The following is a 19601-nucleotide window of genomic DNA, read 5'->3' on the forward strand; positions in this document are numbered from 1 at the left end:
ACAGGTTTATTAAGTTTTGTAGACTTGACGTAATGCATATAACGAAGATGATCGAGACTTTTCACAGATTTCGGAGCATTATAGACTGCCAATAAGGTTTGAGTTCCACTCTCTAATAATCTCTGGGCCGAACAATTTTCTTCCTCAAATGCTGCAGCTAGTTCATCCAAATTTGTCAGTTTCTCAAAAACTTTTAAAAATTATTTTTTTCCTTTTTAAAAAGCGCAGAAGTTGTGTCACAGCCACTTAATGCGTGCAGAAATAAAATATGTTTTTTAGAATGAGGATAATTATCAAAACTTTTAGTCGAGTATATCTCCGTTTTTACATTACCTTTCCCAACTTTTTTAAAGAAAAAGACAGTGAACGCCCAATTAAAATGACTAGTAAATCAATATCTAGTCCTATTATAACTGCAGTTTTTTTAAACTTTGATTCTTCAATTGCAGTTTCAACAATAAGAACATCCGCATCATCTCTGGCTTGTTCAGTAGTAATATTTGCAGCTTGTAATTTTTCAATAAACATATTAATGAACTTATCTTTGTTTTTTGGGAAAGAAAGTTTTTGGCTTTCTACTACTCCATCTGATACATCTTTGTTATTTCGATTTGACGTAGTGGAAGAATTTTAAAATTTACAGATTTTAAAGAGGCACTAAATTATTTTCTATTTAAAATGTCATTAGTGTAAATGGGAATGTAATTATATTATGATTTAAGTTTTTCTCTTAATTATTTTTTAATTTTAGTAAACGGTTATCAGTATTATTGAATAGATATAGATTTAATGCATGAAGAAAATGATAAAATATAATATAATAGTTAATAAAAATTGACAAATATTTATAATCATTGATTTATCGATAGTTCATCAACTATATATGGCGCGTTTTCGACCGGAGGCACAGGTTGACCTGAAGTGATGCTGTGACCGCGCGCTCTCCGCCCTCTACCTCGAAAACGGTTCACCGTATAAAAAATTTTTCTAAAGAAAATTTGTAGAGAATTTTGTATTCTACAATATTGATAATAAATACAAATAGCAAAAAAACCATAGGAAATGAGATATTTCCAAAAAAAGCGCAAAAAACCGATTTTTGTGACCTTTGACCTTGAAATTTAATAGTTGCTTACACCCTACCATATGTAGGTTTTGAGACAACTTTTAGGGTGTCAATATACAAGTATTTACAGACTTACAGATGGGTATCTCGAATTCCGAGATTCCTACTTAATTTAAGCTTAAATGACTGGATTATCACTCCTAATAGAGATAATTGATTTGCAAGATGTGTCTTTACAAATGTAAAAAACGATATCCACTAAAGAATTTTGGGCCAAACATGTCCCAGGAAAATTTGGTAATTGCAAGAAACTAGCTATAAATTTGGCCACTATGTTTGTCCCGGTATACGTATGTGAAATATCTTTCTCAAAGATGAATTTTTTGAAAAACAAACATCGTTCAAGATTAACGGATGCCTACCTAGAAGACACACTTCGAATTTGTTGTTCCTCTCGAAAACAAAACTATAAAAACTGGCTCAAGACCGTCGGTGTAATTTCTCACATTAATTTTAGGTTTTGTTTTATAATTTAGACTTTGATTTGAAAACAAAGTAATACATAGATAGCACTTAATTATTATCAATTGTTTTTTTCTGGACCCCGTTAAAATTTTCCCACAGTTTTCGTATCCCACCTAAAACTACTGTCCTATATTATGTGAGGAGCAAGGCGTCCGTTTCGCATCCTGCACTATGAATATTTTACGATGTGGTAGGAAAACTGATTGAAATGAAGATGCGAAGCCATTTTTATAATTTTTTGTAATAATTATAAAAAATAGATGATGTCCTGGAGACTACAAGATTGATTAATGCGGTTAAGCGATTCTTAATGAAAACAAACAGAAATCAAGCATATACGATATGACAATTTACGCGAAAAGTATTAGTCATAGTTATAAATACACATAAAATTAATAAAAACAGTCTTCTAGGGCATCAGTTAAAACGAGGAAAATCGTACAATTCGCCGATAATCAGCCAAAACAAAACATAGAACAACTTTCAAACAACAACAATATTCCAGAACAAAAGTAACAGGATACATGTAGAAAAAAAAGCTGATCGTCGACAAAATGCATTCATAAATTAAAACAAAAATTATTTTTATAAAAATTCTCAAATTCCTCAATAGAATAAAGATCTTGGAAGAAAAGCATCTCCAGCACCCCTATTTCTCATCTCATTCATAGGAAATCTGCCATAACGATTTTGAAAACTTCTCGGTACATCAATGTCTCTGTGAGGCAAACCTCTTCTGAATTGGGGTATTCCCCTGTTATAGGTCGTGGGATTGCACGCTTCCAAGTATTTGTCTTTTAGTCTTCCGTGGTCTTCTGATAGTCTTACTCTCAATGGTGACATAGCATTCTCCAAAACTTTTCCATCAAGATTGGCTATTGCTGCCTGAGCTTCTTTTCCCTTCGAATATCTTACAAATGCCACACCTCTGGGCATACCGGTAATTTTATCTTTCAAGATTCTTCTCTGTACAATTTCTCCATATTCTCCAAATAGAAAGTCCAAATCTCGTTCGGTCATATCTGCTGGTAAATATGTTATGTATAAATTTGAATCTTTCATGTCGGGTCTCGAATATGAAACTCTCAAACGTTTATTCCCGAAGTGGAATCCATTCAACACCGCAATTGCTTTGGCAGCTGCTGAAGGCCTGGAATATTTGACAAACCCATAACCAAAGCTGTATCCAGTTTTGAAGTCTTTCATTATCCTGATGTATTCCAGTTGTCCGAGTGGACCAAATATTTGAACAAGATCATTTTCCGTTGCAAATTGTGGTATGTAATTAACGATCAATTTAGTTTTGTCGTGGTCCTGGTTATTATCTCCAGCTCCATTTTTTGTAATAGCACGTACTTCAGATGAGTTGTTCATGCTACTATCCTCACGGAGGGAAGGTTTCACTGAAAATGGGGAGTTTCCTAGTTTTGAGCCAAACATCTTGATATCTTTCTGAAATTAATTAAAATAAGATATAACAAAAATTGAGTTATGTCTGGAAGGTACAAAAACTGTTAGAAGAACTAAAAAGTAATAAAGTTTGTTCCCGTTCATTTGTTTTTACGGATGACACCACGATCCTTTGGCGTGGGACAAATGAAAATAATGTCAGAGACATCATAACTCTAGATCTCTATAGGGTTGAACAGTGGAGCGAATTAAACTTCTTATACAGTGCTTTTCAGATAAAAGTATCCACCTTTAATATCTTTTGTAATACTGGTATTTAGGAAAAATCCAAAAACACGTCAATTTATGTTGGAAGGGGCAAGCATTATGGCTTATTTGAACTTACTGGAAAAGCCACCCCCTCACCCCTAGCATCATCCCTTTTTTTTTTAATTACTTCTCATATTTTTTATGTAAAATTTGGATACTCCTCGCTGATTTCAAAAATGTATAATACTTGTAGGTTAAAGTGGTTAGTTTATGAGATAAACAATTTTTCTTTTAATAGCACAAATTTTACTTATTTTTTACTTTCATCTTATTTGCCTGTACTAAAATGGGTTGTACAACAGTTCAAACTCTTTAATCTGTTTAACTGTGCTATTTATTCTACTTCAAAAATCAAAACAACAAAAAACTCTACTTTTTATTAAAGTTTGACATTGTCAACTAGAATTTGTAGTCACTATTGATAGTGTACTTTGATACATTATTTATTTTGTTTCGCTGAAATGGTTTACTTTTTGCAAGAAAGAACTGAAATTGTAGGTTTATACTACCAAAATAATAATTGTGCAAGAGCTGCTGCTAGAATATTTAACGAATTACATGACGGAAGACATGCAACTCATAAGTATGTAATTCAACTGATGGAGAAAATTTACCACAACAGGGTCTGTTTGCAATAAAGTGCATAAGCGAGAGGGACTCGTAAATAACGAAGCAATCCAAGTGGCAATTTTAGGGCAAGTCAGCTTAGAGGCTCAACAACCCCAATCGTTGTCAACAATAAGTAGAGCGATCGGTGTTTCATCTTCTACAGTTTTCCGAGTTCTACATAAATTCAAGTACCACCTATACAAAGTTAAGTTGGTGCACGAGTTGAATGAAGATGATTTTGATCGTCGTCTAGAGTTTTGCGAATCAATGACGCAATTTATCAATAACAATCCACAATTGTTAAACAATATTTGCTTTTCTGATGAATGCTCATTTTCATTAAATGGCTTAGTAAATAGGCATAATTGTAGATATTGGGCTGAAAGTGATCCACATATTATGCGTGAATTCCATACACAACATCCCCAAAAGTTAAACGTTTGGTGTGGTATCCTAGGTGACCACATTGTCGAACCTTTCTTCATCAACGGAAATTTAAATGGTGAATCATATCTTGAGTTACTCAGGGAAGGGGTTGACCCACGTATTACAACAACAATAGAAAATGATGATAACCTTTCCGAAGATTTACTGGTATTTCAACAAGACGGAGCTCCCCCACACTATGCTATGCCTGTCCGACAATTTTTAAACGAAACATTCCCCGCTCGTTGGATAGGTAGAAGAGGGCAGATGATGGAGTGGCCACCTAGGTCACCGGATTTAACACCCCTAGACTTCTTTTTATGGGGGTATTTAAAAACAAAACTTTATGCTACCCAACCAGAATCTCTGGATGATTTACGAGAGAGGATAGAAAATGAATGTCGACAATTAAATCCAGCCGTATTAAGCAATGTCAGAGAGGCATTTCAAAATAGATTATACCGTTGTATGGAAGTGAATGGTACTCATTTTGAACACTTATTGTAACTTCATAATAAATAGCACAGTTAAAAAGATTAAAGAGTTTGAACTGTTGTACAACCCATTTTATTACAGGCAAATAAGGTGAAAGTAAAAAATAAGTATAATTTGTGCTATTAAAAGAAAAATTGTTTATCTCATAAACTAACCACTTTAACCTACAAGTATTATACATTTTTGAAATCAGCTCAAAGAGGAGTATCCAAATTTTACATAAAAAATATGAGAAGTAATAAAAAAAAGGGGATGATGCTAGGGGTGAGAGGGTGGCTTTTCCAGTAAGTTTAAATAAGCCATAATGCTTGCCCCTTCCAACATAAATTGACGTGTTTTTGGATTTTTCCTAAATACCAGTATTACAAAAGTTATTAAAGGTGGATACTTTTATCTGAAAAGCACTCACTGTATTTCAACACAAGTAAAACAAACATAGTTTGCTTCAAACTCAATTTTGACGACTCACTTATAGAAAATCACGCTAATAGTTAACAAAACTCACACAAAATTTTCAGGGGTATTTATAGATGATAAATTAAAATTTGATGAGCATATAACAAACTTATGCAAAAAAAAATCATCTGGCTGCTATGCAGTTGGAGTTGTTTCTAACGAACTCAATCAATGCTCAGCCAGAACTGTGTATTTTTCCTTGATAGAGTCGCACTTGAGATATGGAATTACCTATTATCAAAGAACAATTCGTTCAGGCCAGTCTCAACTCCCTACACAGTAGATTAATGGACTGACGCCTATCAGAAAACAACTACTCCCCTGGCTAATACCACGAAGGGCGTTGGATTATATCCGACAGATGTCAGGATTCAACAGCATATGCAGAAGTTATTTGCATTTGTATGTATACAACTGCAGTTGTATCGCCAACAGCATATGCAGGAATAACTACTGTGAAGAATCCTGCACTGACACATGTCGGATATAATCCAACGCCCTTCGTGGTATTAGCCAGGGGAGTAGTTGTTTTCTGAGAGGTGTCAGTCCATTAACCTACTGTGTAGGGTGTTGAGGCTGGCCTGAACGAATTGTTCTTTTAGATGATTCGATTTATAGCCAGTCTTCAAGTATGCCCACTGACTATGTGTGAATGGAATTACCTTTTGGGGCTTTTGCAGTCAGCAACTACTAAATTCAAAAATAAATATGTAGGGCAAAGTCACAAGACCACTGCAAACCACTTTTCATCAGTTAGAAAATTTTTACTGTACCTTGTTTATTTCTTTTGGAAACCGTTTGTCTAATTCACAAAAATACTCCAACTCAGCATCAAATAATGACCACACGAGAGGAAGTCGGAATTTACCCTTGCCAATCCCAAAATCAGTAATTACAAAATTTTCTTTGATATATGAGAGCAAGAAAATATACAGGGTCCTGCAACAGTGGCGCGGTGTTCCATATCTCTATATAGGAAGCAGATAGGAATCTAATTTTCTATAATATTACCTTATTGCTCGAGCTCGACAGAATAAAAATATTGGCGGTCACACAGGGTGTTCGATTTTTTCTGGGCGGATCCCAACTGTGTCTTTTTAAATGGCAACCTATATTTTTTATCGCTTTTTCGGTTTCTTCATAGAAAATAAAATAAACTTTATGTATATCTGCACTTCGAAAATATTGACGGTTTTCGAGATATCTAGCATGACAGGTTTTTTTTTCCAATATTCGTCACTCAGAATATTTGAAATTATAAAGTGGTGCCAAGTCCAGTTGAAATTTTTTTTGGTCGAATATTCTACATTGGTAACTCTCTCAAACGATATATCTGAAATCGACCTGTGATATACAGGGTATGAAAAACCGCTTGCCAAATATTGTAAATGAAAATTTGCAAAATCTTCCTTATATTAAATGGAACACCCTGTATATTATTGATCCATAAGAAGCGCCAACGAAACCTCTACAAATTTCATTAAGTATTCCCTATGGCTAAGTTCAATAGTTTTTCTTAAATGAGCATTTCTTTCGAAAAATGGTCATTTTTTCAAATCGAAATCCATTTGACGACTGATAAAAATATACGAAAGATATCTTGTTTCAATTTTGTACAATAGAAGGTGTCCAAACAAATATTTTTTAACGAAATAAATGTATGTACCTATCACTTTTTGCTAAATGGAAAATTATTTTTTCATTGGATGCAGAATTTCACTCATAAATCGTGCAATATCAAACCAAACAAGTTAAAAGAAAGAAACATTATAAATAACTATTTTTTTCATGTTATTATATTCATTCAGAGCTTGAGTTCTAGATATTCAAATTTGTCAACTGGCAAATTACAAAACTACAAAAGGGAGAGTTTAATTAAGGTTGATAATGAAACTTTTATAAAATATGTTTAACATGTCTTCCATTTTCTTGAATGCAGAGCTGAAGTCTATGTTTGAAAGACTGTTCTACCCTGCGCAAGACAGCTGGTGTAATGCTGCGAAAAGCATTCGTTATTCTAAGTCGCATATTTTCGGGAGAAGTTGGTGGCTCAACGTAAACCATATTTTTTATGTATCCCCATAAGAAAAAATCTAGTTTCGTCAAATCTGGTGATCTAGCGGGCCACCGTACAGGCCCATTCCGTCCTATCCATTTATTGGGAAATACTTCATTTAGATGATCTCTCACTTCTGCCGAATAGTGAGCAGGTGCACCATCATGTTGTAACCACATTCTATTGCGGAGGTCAAGAGGAATATCATCTAACAAACCTGGTAAATCATTTCGTAAGAAATTGAGATACATTGCACCATTCATATGTCCCTCAAAAAAGTATGGACCAATTACATATTCTCCAATGATGCCTCCCCAGACATTTATCGACCACCTATGTTGATAATCCACCTGTCTCAATAAGTGAGGATTTTCTGTCGCATAATAATGGTAATTATGTCGATCTACAAATCCATTTTTATGGAATGTCGATTCATCCGATCATAAAATATTATTGAAAAAATATTCGTTTCGACGAATTTTGTTCATGGCCCAATTGCAAAATCTCACTCTTTTCTCGAAATCAGCATACAGTAGTTCTTGATGTAACTGAACGTGGTATGGATGCAAGCGATGTTTCTTCAATACTCGTTCCACTGATCTCTCACTTATATCCACTATTTCCCCAATTTGTCGTTGACTCCTACTAGGATCTTCTTCAACAGCAAGAAGAACTTGCAATTCATTATCTTCATTAGTAGCTGGCTTGATGCGCTCATGTTTGGAATAATTAATAGATCCAGTTTCAACGAATCGTCCCAAGACCTTTCGGAAAGATCTTTCATCTGGATGCCTTCTATCTGGATACCGTTGAGAATAAATTCTACTTGCCAATAAACAATTCCTGTCTGATTCACCTAATATGAAAATCATATCAATCAAATCACTTTTTGATAACAACATTCTGATGAAATTATACCGACAGTTCAACTTCACGATTGACTAAAAATTTCAATATTCATTTGCAGCCAAATATTTTGTTCTGTCATTTGCCAGACTACTTGATTTCCAATAAATATTTCATTCATTGTAACTATTCAAGAACGTCCATTTTGTGGTGTAATTCGCAACTTGTTTATCTAGCAACAGGTAATTTTAGGAATGGGCGATATTTTAAGGAAAGGGTATTTTTTGTATATTCTTATCAGTCGTCAAATGGATTTCGCTTTGAAAAAATGACCATTTTTCGAAAGAAATGCTCATTTAAGAAAAACTATTGAACTTAGCCATAGGGAATACTTAATGAAATTTGTAGAGGTTTCGTTGGCGCTTCTTATGGATCAATAATATACAGGGTGTTCCATTTAATATAAGGAAGATTTTGCAAATTTTCATTTACAATATTTGGCAAGCGGTTTTTCATACCCTGTATATCACAGATCGATTTCAGATATATCGTTTGAGAGAGTTACCAATGTAGAATATTCGACCAAAAAAAAATTTCAACTGGACTTGGCACCACTTTATAATTTCAAATATTCTGAGTGACGAATATTGGAAAAAAAAACCTGTCATGCTAGATATCTCGAAAACCGTCAATATTTTCGAAGTGCAGATATACATAAAGTTTATTTTATTTTCTATGAAGAAACCGAAAAAGCGATAAAAAATATAGGTTGCCATTTAAAAAGACACAGTTGGGATCCGCCCAGAAAAAATCGAACACCCTGTGTGACCGCCAATATTTTCATTTTGTCGAGCTCGAGCAATAAGGTAATATTATAGAAAATTAGATTCCTATCTGCTTCCTATATAGAGATATGGAACACCGCGCCACTGTTGCAGGACCCTGTATAACCACCTTCTATGCCTATGCCCGCCTAGCCTACTATGACTTAAAGGAATATTACGATGATGTATTTCAACTCAAAGTATTTCAGATGCTTACACATCTGTAATGATTTATTTATTTATTATCTGTAATGGTTTATATATTGTTTTATTTATGTGTATTCGTATATGTATATTTTTAACCCTATAATGATTGTTCACTGTTTATCATAATTTTAATATTTTTTTAAAAAACTTCAACATTGTTAATAATAATAATAATAATGATAACGTTCATTCACATTTGTTTTTTTTCTTCACATGGTCTTTTACCTTAATTCAAAACATTACGCAAAGATTACAAAAAGTCTTTACAACTGGCAAAACGAGAATCGTGTGAAAGTTTTCTGGCATGTTCTCCAAATATCAGTAGAGATACTTGGAGGATCATCAATTATGAAGTAAATTATGAAGCGACAGATTTCTTGAAAAATCTTAAAACACCAGTTAACTCCTTCGTATTGTTCCCCACGACCCCGAGGGAAGTAATGGAAAGTATCCAGTCTCTCAAGAACTCCAATTGTTCGGACTATTTTGAGCTTAATAGTAGAATCATCAAAAGTATTGCCAATATGATTGCGTACCCATTATCCCTATTAATAAATGAGTGTTTTTCTCATGGGGTTTTTCCTGCAATATTAAAAAATCTGTAGTCCTACCTCTTTCTAAAAAAGGAGACCCTCATATTATCGACAACTTTAGACCTATTTCAATAATACCTATACTTGGAAAAGTTATCGAGGTAATTGTCAAAAGCAGATTAATACTTAGAAGTTAATTCTCTTTTCTGCCCTGGACAATTTGCGTATAGAAAGGGTAAGTCCACAATCGATGCTCTTTTGAATATCATATCCAGTATAGTGATAGGTTTTGAGGAGGGCAAACATTCATTCATAATGTTGTGCGATCTATCGAAGGCATTTGATTGTGTTTCGCACGATATTCTGCTTAAGAAACTTTCCTATTATGGTATCCGCGGACTGTCCCTTAAATTATTTGAATCCTATTTGCACAATAGATCACAGTGTGTATCATTACATGGGATTAAATCGAATATGAAATCTGTCAAACATGGTATGCCCCAAGGTTCTGTACTGGGACCAATCTTGTTTATATTATACAGTGTGTCCAAGATAAGGATCCTAAGCATGGGAATCTCACTACCTGTTGGAGATACAGCTTAGGTTAAATTAGGAAAAAGTTGTGTTCTTTAAAGCTTACTTACATGCCGTTTAGAAACTTGAAAAATTTTCATGGCCTGCTGAGATATTTGGGAAAAACGAGAATTTGACAATATCAATTTTATTTTTTTTGACTTTATTTGAAAACATATCAGTTCTTATATCCGACGTTTCGTTTTCAAAAAAACATCATCAACTTTATTTTTTTAAATAGCCCGAAAAAAAAGTACACCCTGTATGTGATTCCATTTTTTATTACGAATTCAACGATGTAACACATGCCATTGTTTTCTTTTTAGTTTAAGGGAAAATTGCATTTTTTCTATTTTTAAAATATATTTTTAAGTAGGTTAATAATGATTTTTTAAAGTAATGAAAACAACAAAGAAATTAACGAATTTTTTATTTAATTCAAAGGGGGTGTTCAAACAGGTTTCCGTTATTTTCCAAACATAAGTATGATCTTCTAACTGTAGAACTTGAAACATCACGTAACATCTCTGGTGTAATACTGTTAAATGCGACAGTTACACATTCTCGTAACTGCTGTTCAGTTTCAAAAGAATGTTGGTACACCCGGTTTTTAACAAAACCCCATATGAAGAAGTCTAGAGGAGTTAAGTCAGGGGATCGCGCTGGCAAGACACTTCACTAAAGGTTCCAATCCACCTTCCAGGAAATCGCTGCGAAAGATACTCTCGAACTTGTCTAGAATTATGTGCAGGAGCACCGTCTTGAAACCAACAGTTATTGACCTGTGCCAGAGGTAAATTATCTAAACAGTCTTCTACATAGTTTTGCAATAAATGATGGTATCGTTCGGCGGTCAAAGAATTATAGTAAAAAAACGGGCCTAGTATTTTAGTTCCTAAAATTGCACACCACATATTAAACCCAAAACGTTCTTGATGTCTTGATATTTTCTTAACACGCGGATTTTGCTGAGCCCAGTAATGCGTATTGCGGCGGTTGAAGATACCATTATTAGTGACCATAATTTCGTCGGATCATATTATTTTTGAAGGGAAATTATAATCTTCTTCACACGCGCGTGTATACCATTCGCAAAAATTTCGGCGCCGTTCGAAATCCCCTGGTTTAAGTCCTTGGCAAATCCTAAATTTATAGGGGTGATATCTATTTTTACGCAAAATAAATTGAGCTGTGGATTTGGCTACTCCTACATTATTTTCAATTTGCCTAGTTGATATTTCAGGGTTCTCAACAACTGCTTGTAAAACATTATTTTGGGCTTCTTCTGAAGATTCCTTTTTTCGAGATAAAACAGGCTTTTTAAATGAACCATATTCTTTTAAATTTCGAGCCAGCTCTAAGAAAATGGACTTACATGGCTGCTTTCTTTCTGGATATGTATTAAGATACATTGCTGCTGTATTTACAGTATTTTTGTGGCACAAAATGTAGCACGTTAGCATGTCAAACTTTTCTTCATGGCTATAATGCTCACCCGGCATATTCGACGATAATAACACAATATTATCTATTCAACAATAAACAATAATAACGACAACAGTAACAATAACTCTAAAAACAACAACTCGACAAATAGGCTAACAACAACGACAATTACTATTTTACCGTGTAATTAAATAATATTTGACAGGCTCGGTGACAGGTATTTACGTCAAAGCATTTGTTTGCAACGCCTACTTAAAGTTTTTTTTTTAAATAGAAAAAATGTAATTTTCCTTTAAACTAAAAAGAAAACAATGGCATGTGATACATCGTTGAATTCGTAATAAAAAATGGAATCAGATACAGGGTGTACTTTTGTTTCGGGTCATATAAAAAAATAAAGTTGATGGTGGTTTCTTGAAAACGAACCTCGGGCCACTCTTTCGAATGTGCCTATTAAAAAAGCAGAATAAAAAAAATTATAAATAGGGAATGAGTACATTTGTAAGAAATATCTATCACTGAAAACATTTTATGAATACAAAAATAAATCGAAACTCATAGAGGGAAAAATCCTGTCACAACAATTTCATGCTGGAAAAATCGAATTGGATCATAATGACAATCTGTGAGAATCATAACATGAGACCGACCGTCGAAGGGGGTCAAATGGGGTTATGAATGAAAAATAAATCGAAACTCATAGAAGGGAAAATCCTGTCACAACAATTTCATGCTGGAAAAATCGAATTGGATCATAATGACAATCTGTGAGAATCATAACATGAAACCGACCGTCGAAGGGGGTCAAATGGGGTTATGAATGAAAAATAAATCGAAACTCATAGAAGGGAAAATCCTGTCACAACAATTTCATGCTGGAAAAATCGAATTGGATCATAATGACAATCTGTGAGAATCATAACATGAGACCGACCGTCGAAGGGGGTCAAATGGGGTTATGAATGAAAAATAAATCGAAACTCATAGAGGGAAAAATCCTGTCACAACAATTTCATGCTGGAAAAATCGAATTGGATCATAATGACAATCTGTGAGAATCATAACATGAGACCGACCGTCGAAGGGGGTCAAATGGGGTTATGAATGAAAAATAAATCGAAACTCATAGAAGGGAAAATCCTGTCACAACAATTTCATGCTGGAAAAATCGAATTGGAACATAATGACAATCTGTGAGAATCATAACATGAGACCGACCGTCGAAGGGGGACAAATGGGGTTACGAATGAAAAATAAATCGAATCTCATAGAGGGAAAAATCCTGTCACAACAATTTCATGCTGGAAAAATCGAATTGGATCATAATGACAATCTGTGAGAATCATAACATGAGACCGACCGTCGAAGGGGGTCAAATGGGGTTACGAATGAAAAATAAATCGAAACTCATAGAAGGGAAAATCCTGTCACAACAATTTCATGCTGGAAAAATCGAATTGGATCATAATGACAATCTGTGAGAATCATAACATGAGACCGACCGTCGAAGGGGGTCAAATGGGGTTATGAATGAAAAATAAATCGAAACTCATAGAAGGGAAAATCCTGTCACAACAATTTCATGCTGGAAAAATCGAATTGGATCATAATGACAATCTGTGAGAATCATAATATGAGACCGACCGTCGAAGGGGGTCAAATGGGGTTATGAATGAAAAATAAATCGAAACTCATAGAGGGAAAAATCCTGTCACAACAATTTCATGCTGGAAAAATCGAATTGGATCATAATGACAATCTGTGAGAATCATAACATGAGACCGACCGTCGAAGGGGGTCAAATGGGGTTATGAATGAAAAATAAATCGAAACTCATAGAAGGGAAAATCCTGTCACAACAATTTCATGCTGGAAAAATCGAATTGGATCATAATGACAATCTGTGAGAATCATAACATGAGACCGACCGTCGAAGGGGGTCAAATGGGGTTATGAATGAAAAATAAATCGAAACTCATAGAAGGGAAAATCCTGTCACAACAATTTCATGCTGGAAAAATCGAATTGGATCATAATGACAATCTGTGAGAATCATAACATGAGACCGACCGTCGAAGGGGGTCAAATGGGGTTATGAATGAAAAATAAATCGAAACTCATAGAGGGAAAAATCCTGTCACAACAATTTCATGCTGGAAAAATCGAATTGGATCATAATGACAATCTGTGAGAATCATAACATGAGACCGACCGTCGAAGGGGGTCAAATGGGGTTATGAATGAAAAATAAATCGAAACTCATAGAGGGAAAAATCCTGTCACAACAATTTCATGCTGGAAAAATCGAATTGGATCATAATGACAATCTGTGAGAATCATAACATGAGACCGACCATCGAAGGGGGTCAAATGGGGTTATGAATGAAAAATAAATCGAAACTCATAGAAGGGAAAATCCTGTCACAACAATTTCATGCTGGAAAAATCGAATTGGAACATAATGACAATCTGTGAGAATCATAACATGAGACCGACCGTCGAAGGGGGACAAATGGGGTTACGAATGAAAAATAAATCGAAACTCATAGAGGGAAAAATCCTGTCACAACAATTTCATGCTGGAAAAATCGAATTGGATCATAATGACAATCTGTGAGAATCATAACATGAGACCGACCGTCGAAGGGGGTCAAATGGGGTTACGAATGAAAAATAAATCGAAACTCATAGAAGGGAAAATCCTGTCACAACAATTTCATGCTGGAAAAATCGAATTGGATCATAATGACAATCTGTGAGAATCATAACATGAGACCGACCGTCGAAGGGGGTCAAATGGGGTTATGAATGAAAAATAAATCGAAACTCATAGAAGGGAAAATCCTGTCACAACAATTTCATGCTGGAAAAATCGAATTGGATCATAATGACAATCTGTGAGAATCATAACATGAGACCGACCGTCGAAGGGGGTCAAATGGGGTTATGAATGAAAAATAAATCGAAACTCATAGAGGGAAAAATCCTGTCACAACAATTTCATGCTGGAAAAATCGAATTGGATCATAATGACAATCTGTGAGAATCATAACATGAGACCGACCGTCGAAGGGGGTCAAATGGGGTTATGAATGAAAAATAAATCGAAACTCATAGAAGGGAAAATCCTGTCACAACAATTTCATGCTGGAAAAATCGAATTGGAACATAATGACAATCTGTGAGAATCATAACATGAGACCGACCGTCGAAGGGGGACAAATGGGGTTACGAATGAAAAATAAATCGAAACTCATAGAGGGAAAAATCCTGTCACAACAATTTCATGCTGGAAAAATCGAATTGGATCATAATGACAATCTGTGAGAATCATAACATGAGACCGACCGTCGAAGGGGGTCAAATGGGGTTACGAATGAAAAATAAATCGAAACTCATAGAAGGGAAAATCCTGTCACAACAATTTCATGCTGGAAAAATCGAATTGGATCATAATGACAATCTGTGAGAATCATAACATGAGACCGACCGTCGAAGGGGGTCAAATGGGGTTATGAATGAAAAATAAATCGAAACTCATAGAAGGGAAAATCCTGTCACAACAATTTCATGCTGGAAAAATCGAATTGGATCATAATGACAATCTGTGAGAATCATAACATGAGACCGACCGTCGAAGGGGGTCAAATGGGGTTATGAATGAAAAATAAATCGAAACTCATAGAGGGAAAAATCCTGTCACAACAATTTCATGCTGGAAAAATCGAATTGGATCATAATGACAATCTGTGAGAATCATAACATGAGACCGACCGTCGAAGGGGGTCAAATGGGGTTATGAATGAAAAATAAATCGAAACTCATAGAAGGGAAAATCCTGTCACAACAATTTCATGCTGGAAAAATCGAATTGGATCATAATGACAATCTGTGAGAATCATAACATGAGACCGACCGTCGAAGGGGGTCAAATGGGGTTATGAATGAAAAATAAATCGAAACTCATAGAAGGGAAAATCCTGTCACAACAATTTCATGCTGGAAAAATCGAATTGGATCATAATGACAATCTGTGAGAATCATAACATGAGACCGACCGTCGAAGGGGGTCAAATGGGGTTATGAATGAAAAATAAATCGAAACTCATAGAAGGGAAAATCCTGTCACAACAATTTCATGCTGGAAAAATCGAATTGGATCATAATGACAATCTGTGAGAATCATAACATGAGACCGACCGTCGAAGGGGGTCAAATGGGGTTATGAATGAAAAATAAATCGAAACTCATAGAAGGGAAAATCCTGTCACAACAATTTCATGCTGGAAAAATCGAATTGGATCATAATGACAATCTGTGAGAATCATAACATGAGACCGACCGTCGAAGGGGGTCAAATGGGGTTATGAATGAAAAATAAATCGAAACTCATAGAAGGGAAAATCCTGTCACAACAATTTCATGCTGGAAAAATCGAATTGGATCATAATGACAATCTGTGAGAATCATAACATGAGACCGACCGTCGAAGGGGGACAAATGGGGTTACGAATGAAAAATAAATCGAAACTCATAGAGGGAAAAATCCTGTCACAACAATTTCATGCTGGAAAAATCGAATTGGATCATAATGCCAATCTGTGAGAATCATAACATGAGACCGACCGTCGAAGGGGGTCAAATGGGGTTACGAATGAAAAATAAATCGAAACTCATAGAAGGGAAAATCCTGTCACAACAATTTCATGCTGGCAAAATCGAATTGGATCATAATGACAATCTGTGAGAATCATAACATGAGACCGACCGTCGAAGGGGGTCAAATGGGGTTACGAATGAAAAATAAATCGAAACTCATAGAAGGGAAAATCCTGTCACAACAATTTCATGCTGGAAAAATCGAATTGGATCATAATGACAATCTGTGAGAATCATAACATGAGACCGACCGTCGAAGGGGGTCAAATGGGGTTATGAATGAAAAATAAATCGAAACTCATAGAGGGAAAAATCCTGTCACAACAATTTCATGCTGGAAAAATCGAATTGGATCATAATGACAATCTGTGAGAATCATAACATGAGACCGACCGTCGAAGGGGGTCAAATGGGGTTATGAATGAAAAATAAATCGAAACTCATAGAGGGAAAAATCCTGTCACAACAATTTCATGCTGGAAAAATCGAATCGGATCATAATGACAATCTGTGAGAATCATAACATGAGACCGACCGTCGAAGGGGGTCAAATGGGGTTATGAATGAAAAATAAATCGAAACTCATAGAAGGGAAAATCCTGTCACAACAATTTCATGCTGGAAAAATCGAATTGGAACATAATGACAATCTGTGAGAATCATAACATGAGACCGACCGTCGAAGGGGGACAAATGGGGTTACGAATGAAAAATAAATCGAAACTCATAGAGGGAAAAATCCTGTCACAACAATTTCATGCTGGAAAAATCGAATTGGATCATAATGACAATCTGTGAGAATCATAACATGAGACCGACCGTCGAAGGGGGTCAAATGGGGTTACGAATGAAAAATAAATCGAAACTCATAGAGGGAAAAATCCTGTCACAACAATTTCATGCTGGAAAAATCGAATTGGATCATAATGACAATCTGTGAGAATCATAACATGAGACCGACCGTCGAAGGGGGTCAAATGGGGTTACGAATGAAAAATAAATCGAAACTCATAGAAGGGAAAATCCTGTCACAACAATTTCATGCTGGAAAAATCGAATTGGATCATAATGACAATCTGTGAGAATCATAACATGAGACCGACCGTCGAAGGGGGTCAAATGGGGTTACGAATGAAAAATAAATCGAAACTCATAGAGGGAAAAATCCTGTCACAACAATTTCATGCTGGAAAAATCGAATTGGATCATAATGACAATCTGTGAGAATCATAACATGAGACCGACCGTCGAAGGGGGTCAAATGGGGTTACGAATGAAAAATAAATCGAAACTCATAGAAGGGAAAATCCTGTCACAACAATTTCATGCTGGAAAAATCGAATTGGATCATAATGACAATCTGTGAGAATCATAACATGAGACCGACCGTCGAAGGGGGTCAAATGGGGTTACGAATGAAAAATAAATCGAAACTCATAGAGGGAAAAATCCTGTCACAACAATTTCATGCTGGAAAAATCGAATTGGATCATAATGACAATCTGTGAGAATCATAACATGAGACCGACCGTCGAAGGGGGTCAAATGGGGTTACGAATGAAAAATAAATCGAAACTCATAGAAGGGAAAATCCTGTCACAACAATTTCATGCTGGAAAAATCGAATTGGATCATAATGACAATCTGTGAGAATCATAACATGAGACCGACCGTCGAAGGGGGTCAAATGGGGTTACGAATGAAAAATAAATCGAAACTCATAGAAGGGAAAATCCTGTCACAACAATTCCATGCTGGAAAAAGCAAATTGGATCATAATGACAATTTGTGACAGAATTTTTCCTTCTATGAGTTTCAAATTATTTTTGTATTTGTATCCTTGGGCGGTTCTATCTTTTGCTTCCCACAGTATAATATCATTTTCAAAATCGATTTTTCTAACATAAAATTATGGTGAGACGATTTTTCCTTTTATAACTTTCGATTCAGTTTTGAATTTTATCCCCATTTGACAGGCTTTTTTCTTCTAGGAGTTTCGATTACTTTTTTAAAGTATGTCTCCATGTGACCCCCTTCAATTATTTCACTATTTGAGCCCTTCTAACTGCTGGTCTCATCTACTACGTCTGATAACAAAACATGTTTTCAGTGATAGATATTTCTTACAAATGTACTCATTCCCTATTCATAATTTTTTTATTCTGCTTTTTTAGTAGGCACATTCGAAAGAGTTGCCCGAGGTGTTCGTTCAGCGATAATAATAGAGCTTCTAATCATTTTTCACCTTTTTAATGTTCATTTATCCGTAATTTTTCGACGTATGTCTATGTGGGCTCGGGTGTTTTCGAGATTTTGGCTGCTACCTTTTAGCTGCCAAGTTCACACCTGTTTGCAAATCAATATGAAAACAAATTGAATTTTGAATCATCGTGCAAAATCCCGCAATGAATTCAAATGGGGAGCCACTGACCATCTCCGAAAAGAGTTACTTTGCTTTGATAATGATCTCGCAGATGTCCCTGCTGCATGGGTAGCAGCCAAAATGCCGTGTTTTGGCTTTGACGGGGATTCACACCAAAACGTAAACTTGTTTAGGTCTCATTACCTGAACCGTATGTCTATTTTTACTTGTCAAATATTATTCAGATAGTCTACAAACATTATTTTGCCTCAACCAGATCTTTATTTACTCAAACTTAATTGAAAGGTTAGAAAAAACTTCCACGCATCTAACAATACCCGTCATTCTTGAACTAGCTCTAATAAATTTCATTGAAAAATCTTAGGAGGAACGCATTCAGTTTCTGGAAACGGAATTTTCCCTTTGCATTATAAAAGACCCGGAATGCCGACAAAATTTGTCGGTTCCTCATTCACTCATTTACGGAAAAACTAAATAAGCGAAAGCTTTCACATGTCAAATTAGCATCGCTCAAAACATTCAAAAAGCATCAGAAGCTTAAAAACTTACTTTTATCAATAGTTCCAGCAAATAACTTATTAAGTGTATAAAGGCGACACGTAACACTTCTTGCATATAACAACTCACTACCAACTATATGTGACGACTGACGGTAAGATGTAAGATCACCAGAACATAAATTCATTCCCCGGCGTCTTTGATGTTGCGGGTCGAGAATTCATTTTTTGCTGGCGTGTGGTGGGGCATGAGGGTGTCGGCTAAGATCTATCGGGCAACT

General features: G+C 35.3%; 1 protein-coding gene across 1 annotated transcript; it reads right to left on the reverse strand.

Moving 5' to 3' along the window:
- Positions 1 to 1820: 1820 nt before the first annotated feature.
- LOC111515266 (protein sex-lethal) lies at positions 1821 to 19554 on the reverse strand. The gene is made up of 2 exons (XM_074176587.1): positions 19373 to 19554; positions 1821 to 3043 (listed from the first exon to the last, which is right to left on the reverse strand). Exons 1-2 carry the CDS (start codon positions 19436 to 19438, stop codon positions 2198 to 2200), a joined length of 912 nt encoding a protein of 303 aa, XP_074032688.1. The 5' UTR covers positions 19439 to 19554; the 3' UTR covers positions 1821 to 2197.
- Between the last annotated feature and the right edge of the window lie 47 nt (positions 19555 to 19601).

This window comes from Leptinotarsa decemlineata, unplaced genomic scaffold (assembly GCF_025532065.1).
Source record: "Leptinotarsa decemlineata unplaced genomic scaffold, Ldec_3_MD MMD2_tig00001973_RagTag_RagTag, whole genome shotgun sequence".
Lineage (NCBI taxonomy): Eukaryota > Metazoa > Arthropoda > Insecta > Coleoptera > Chrysomelidae > Leptinotarsa > Leptinotarsa decemlineata.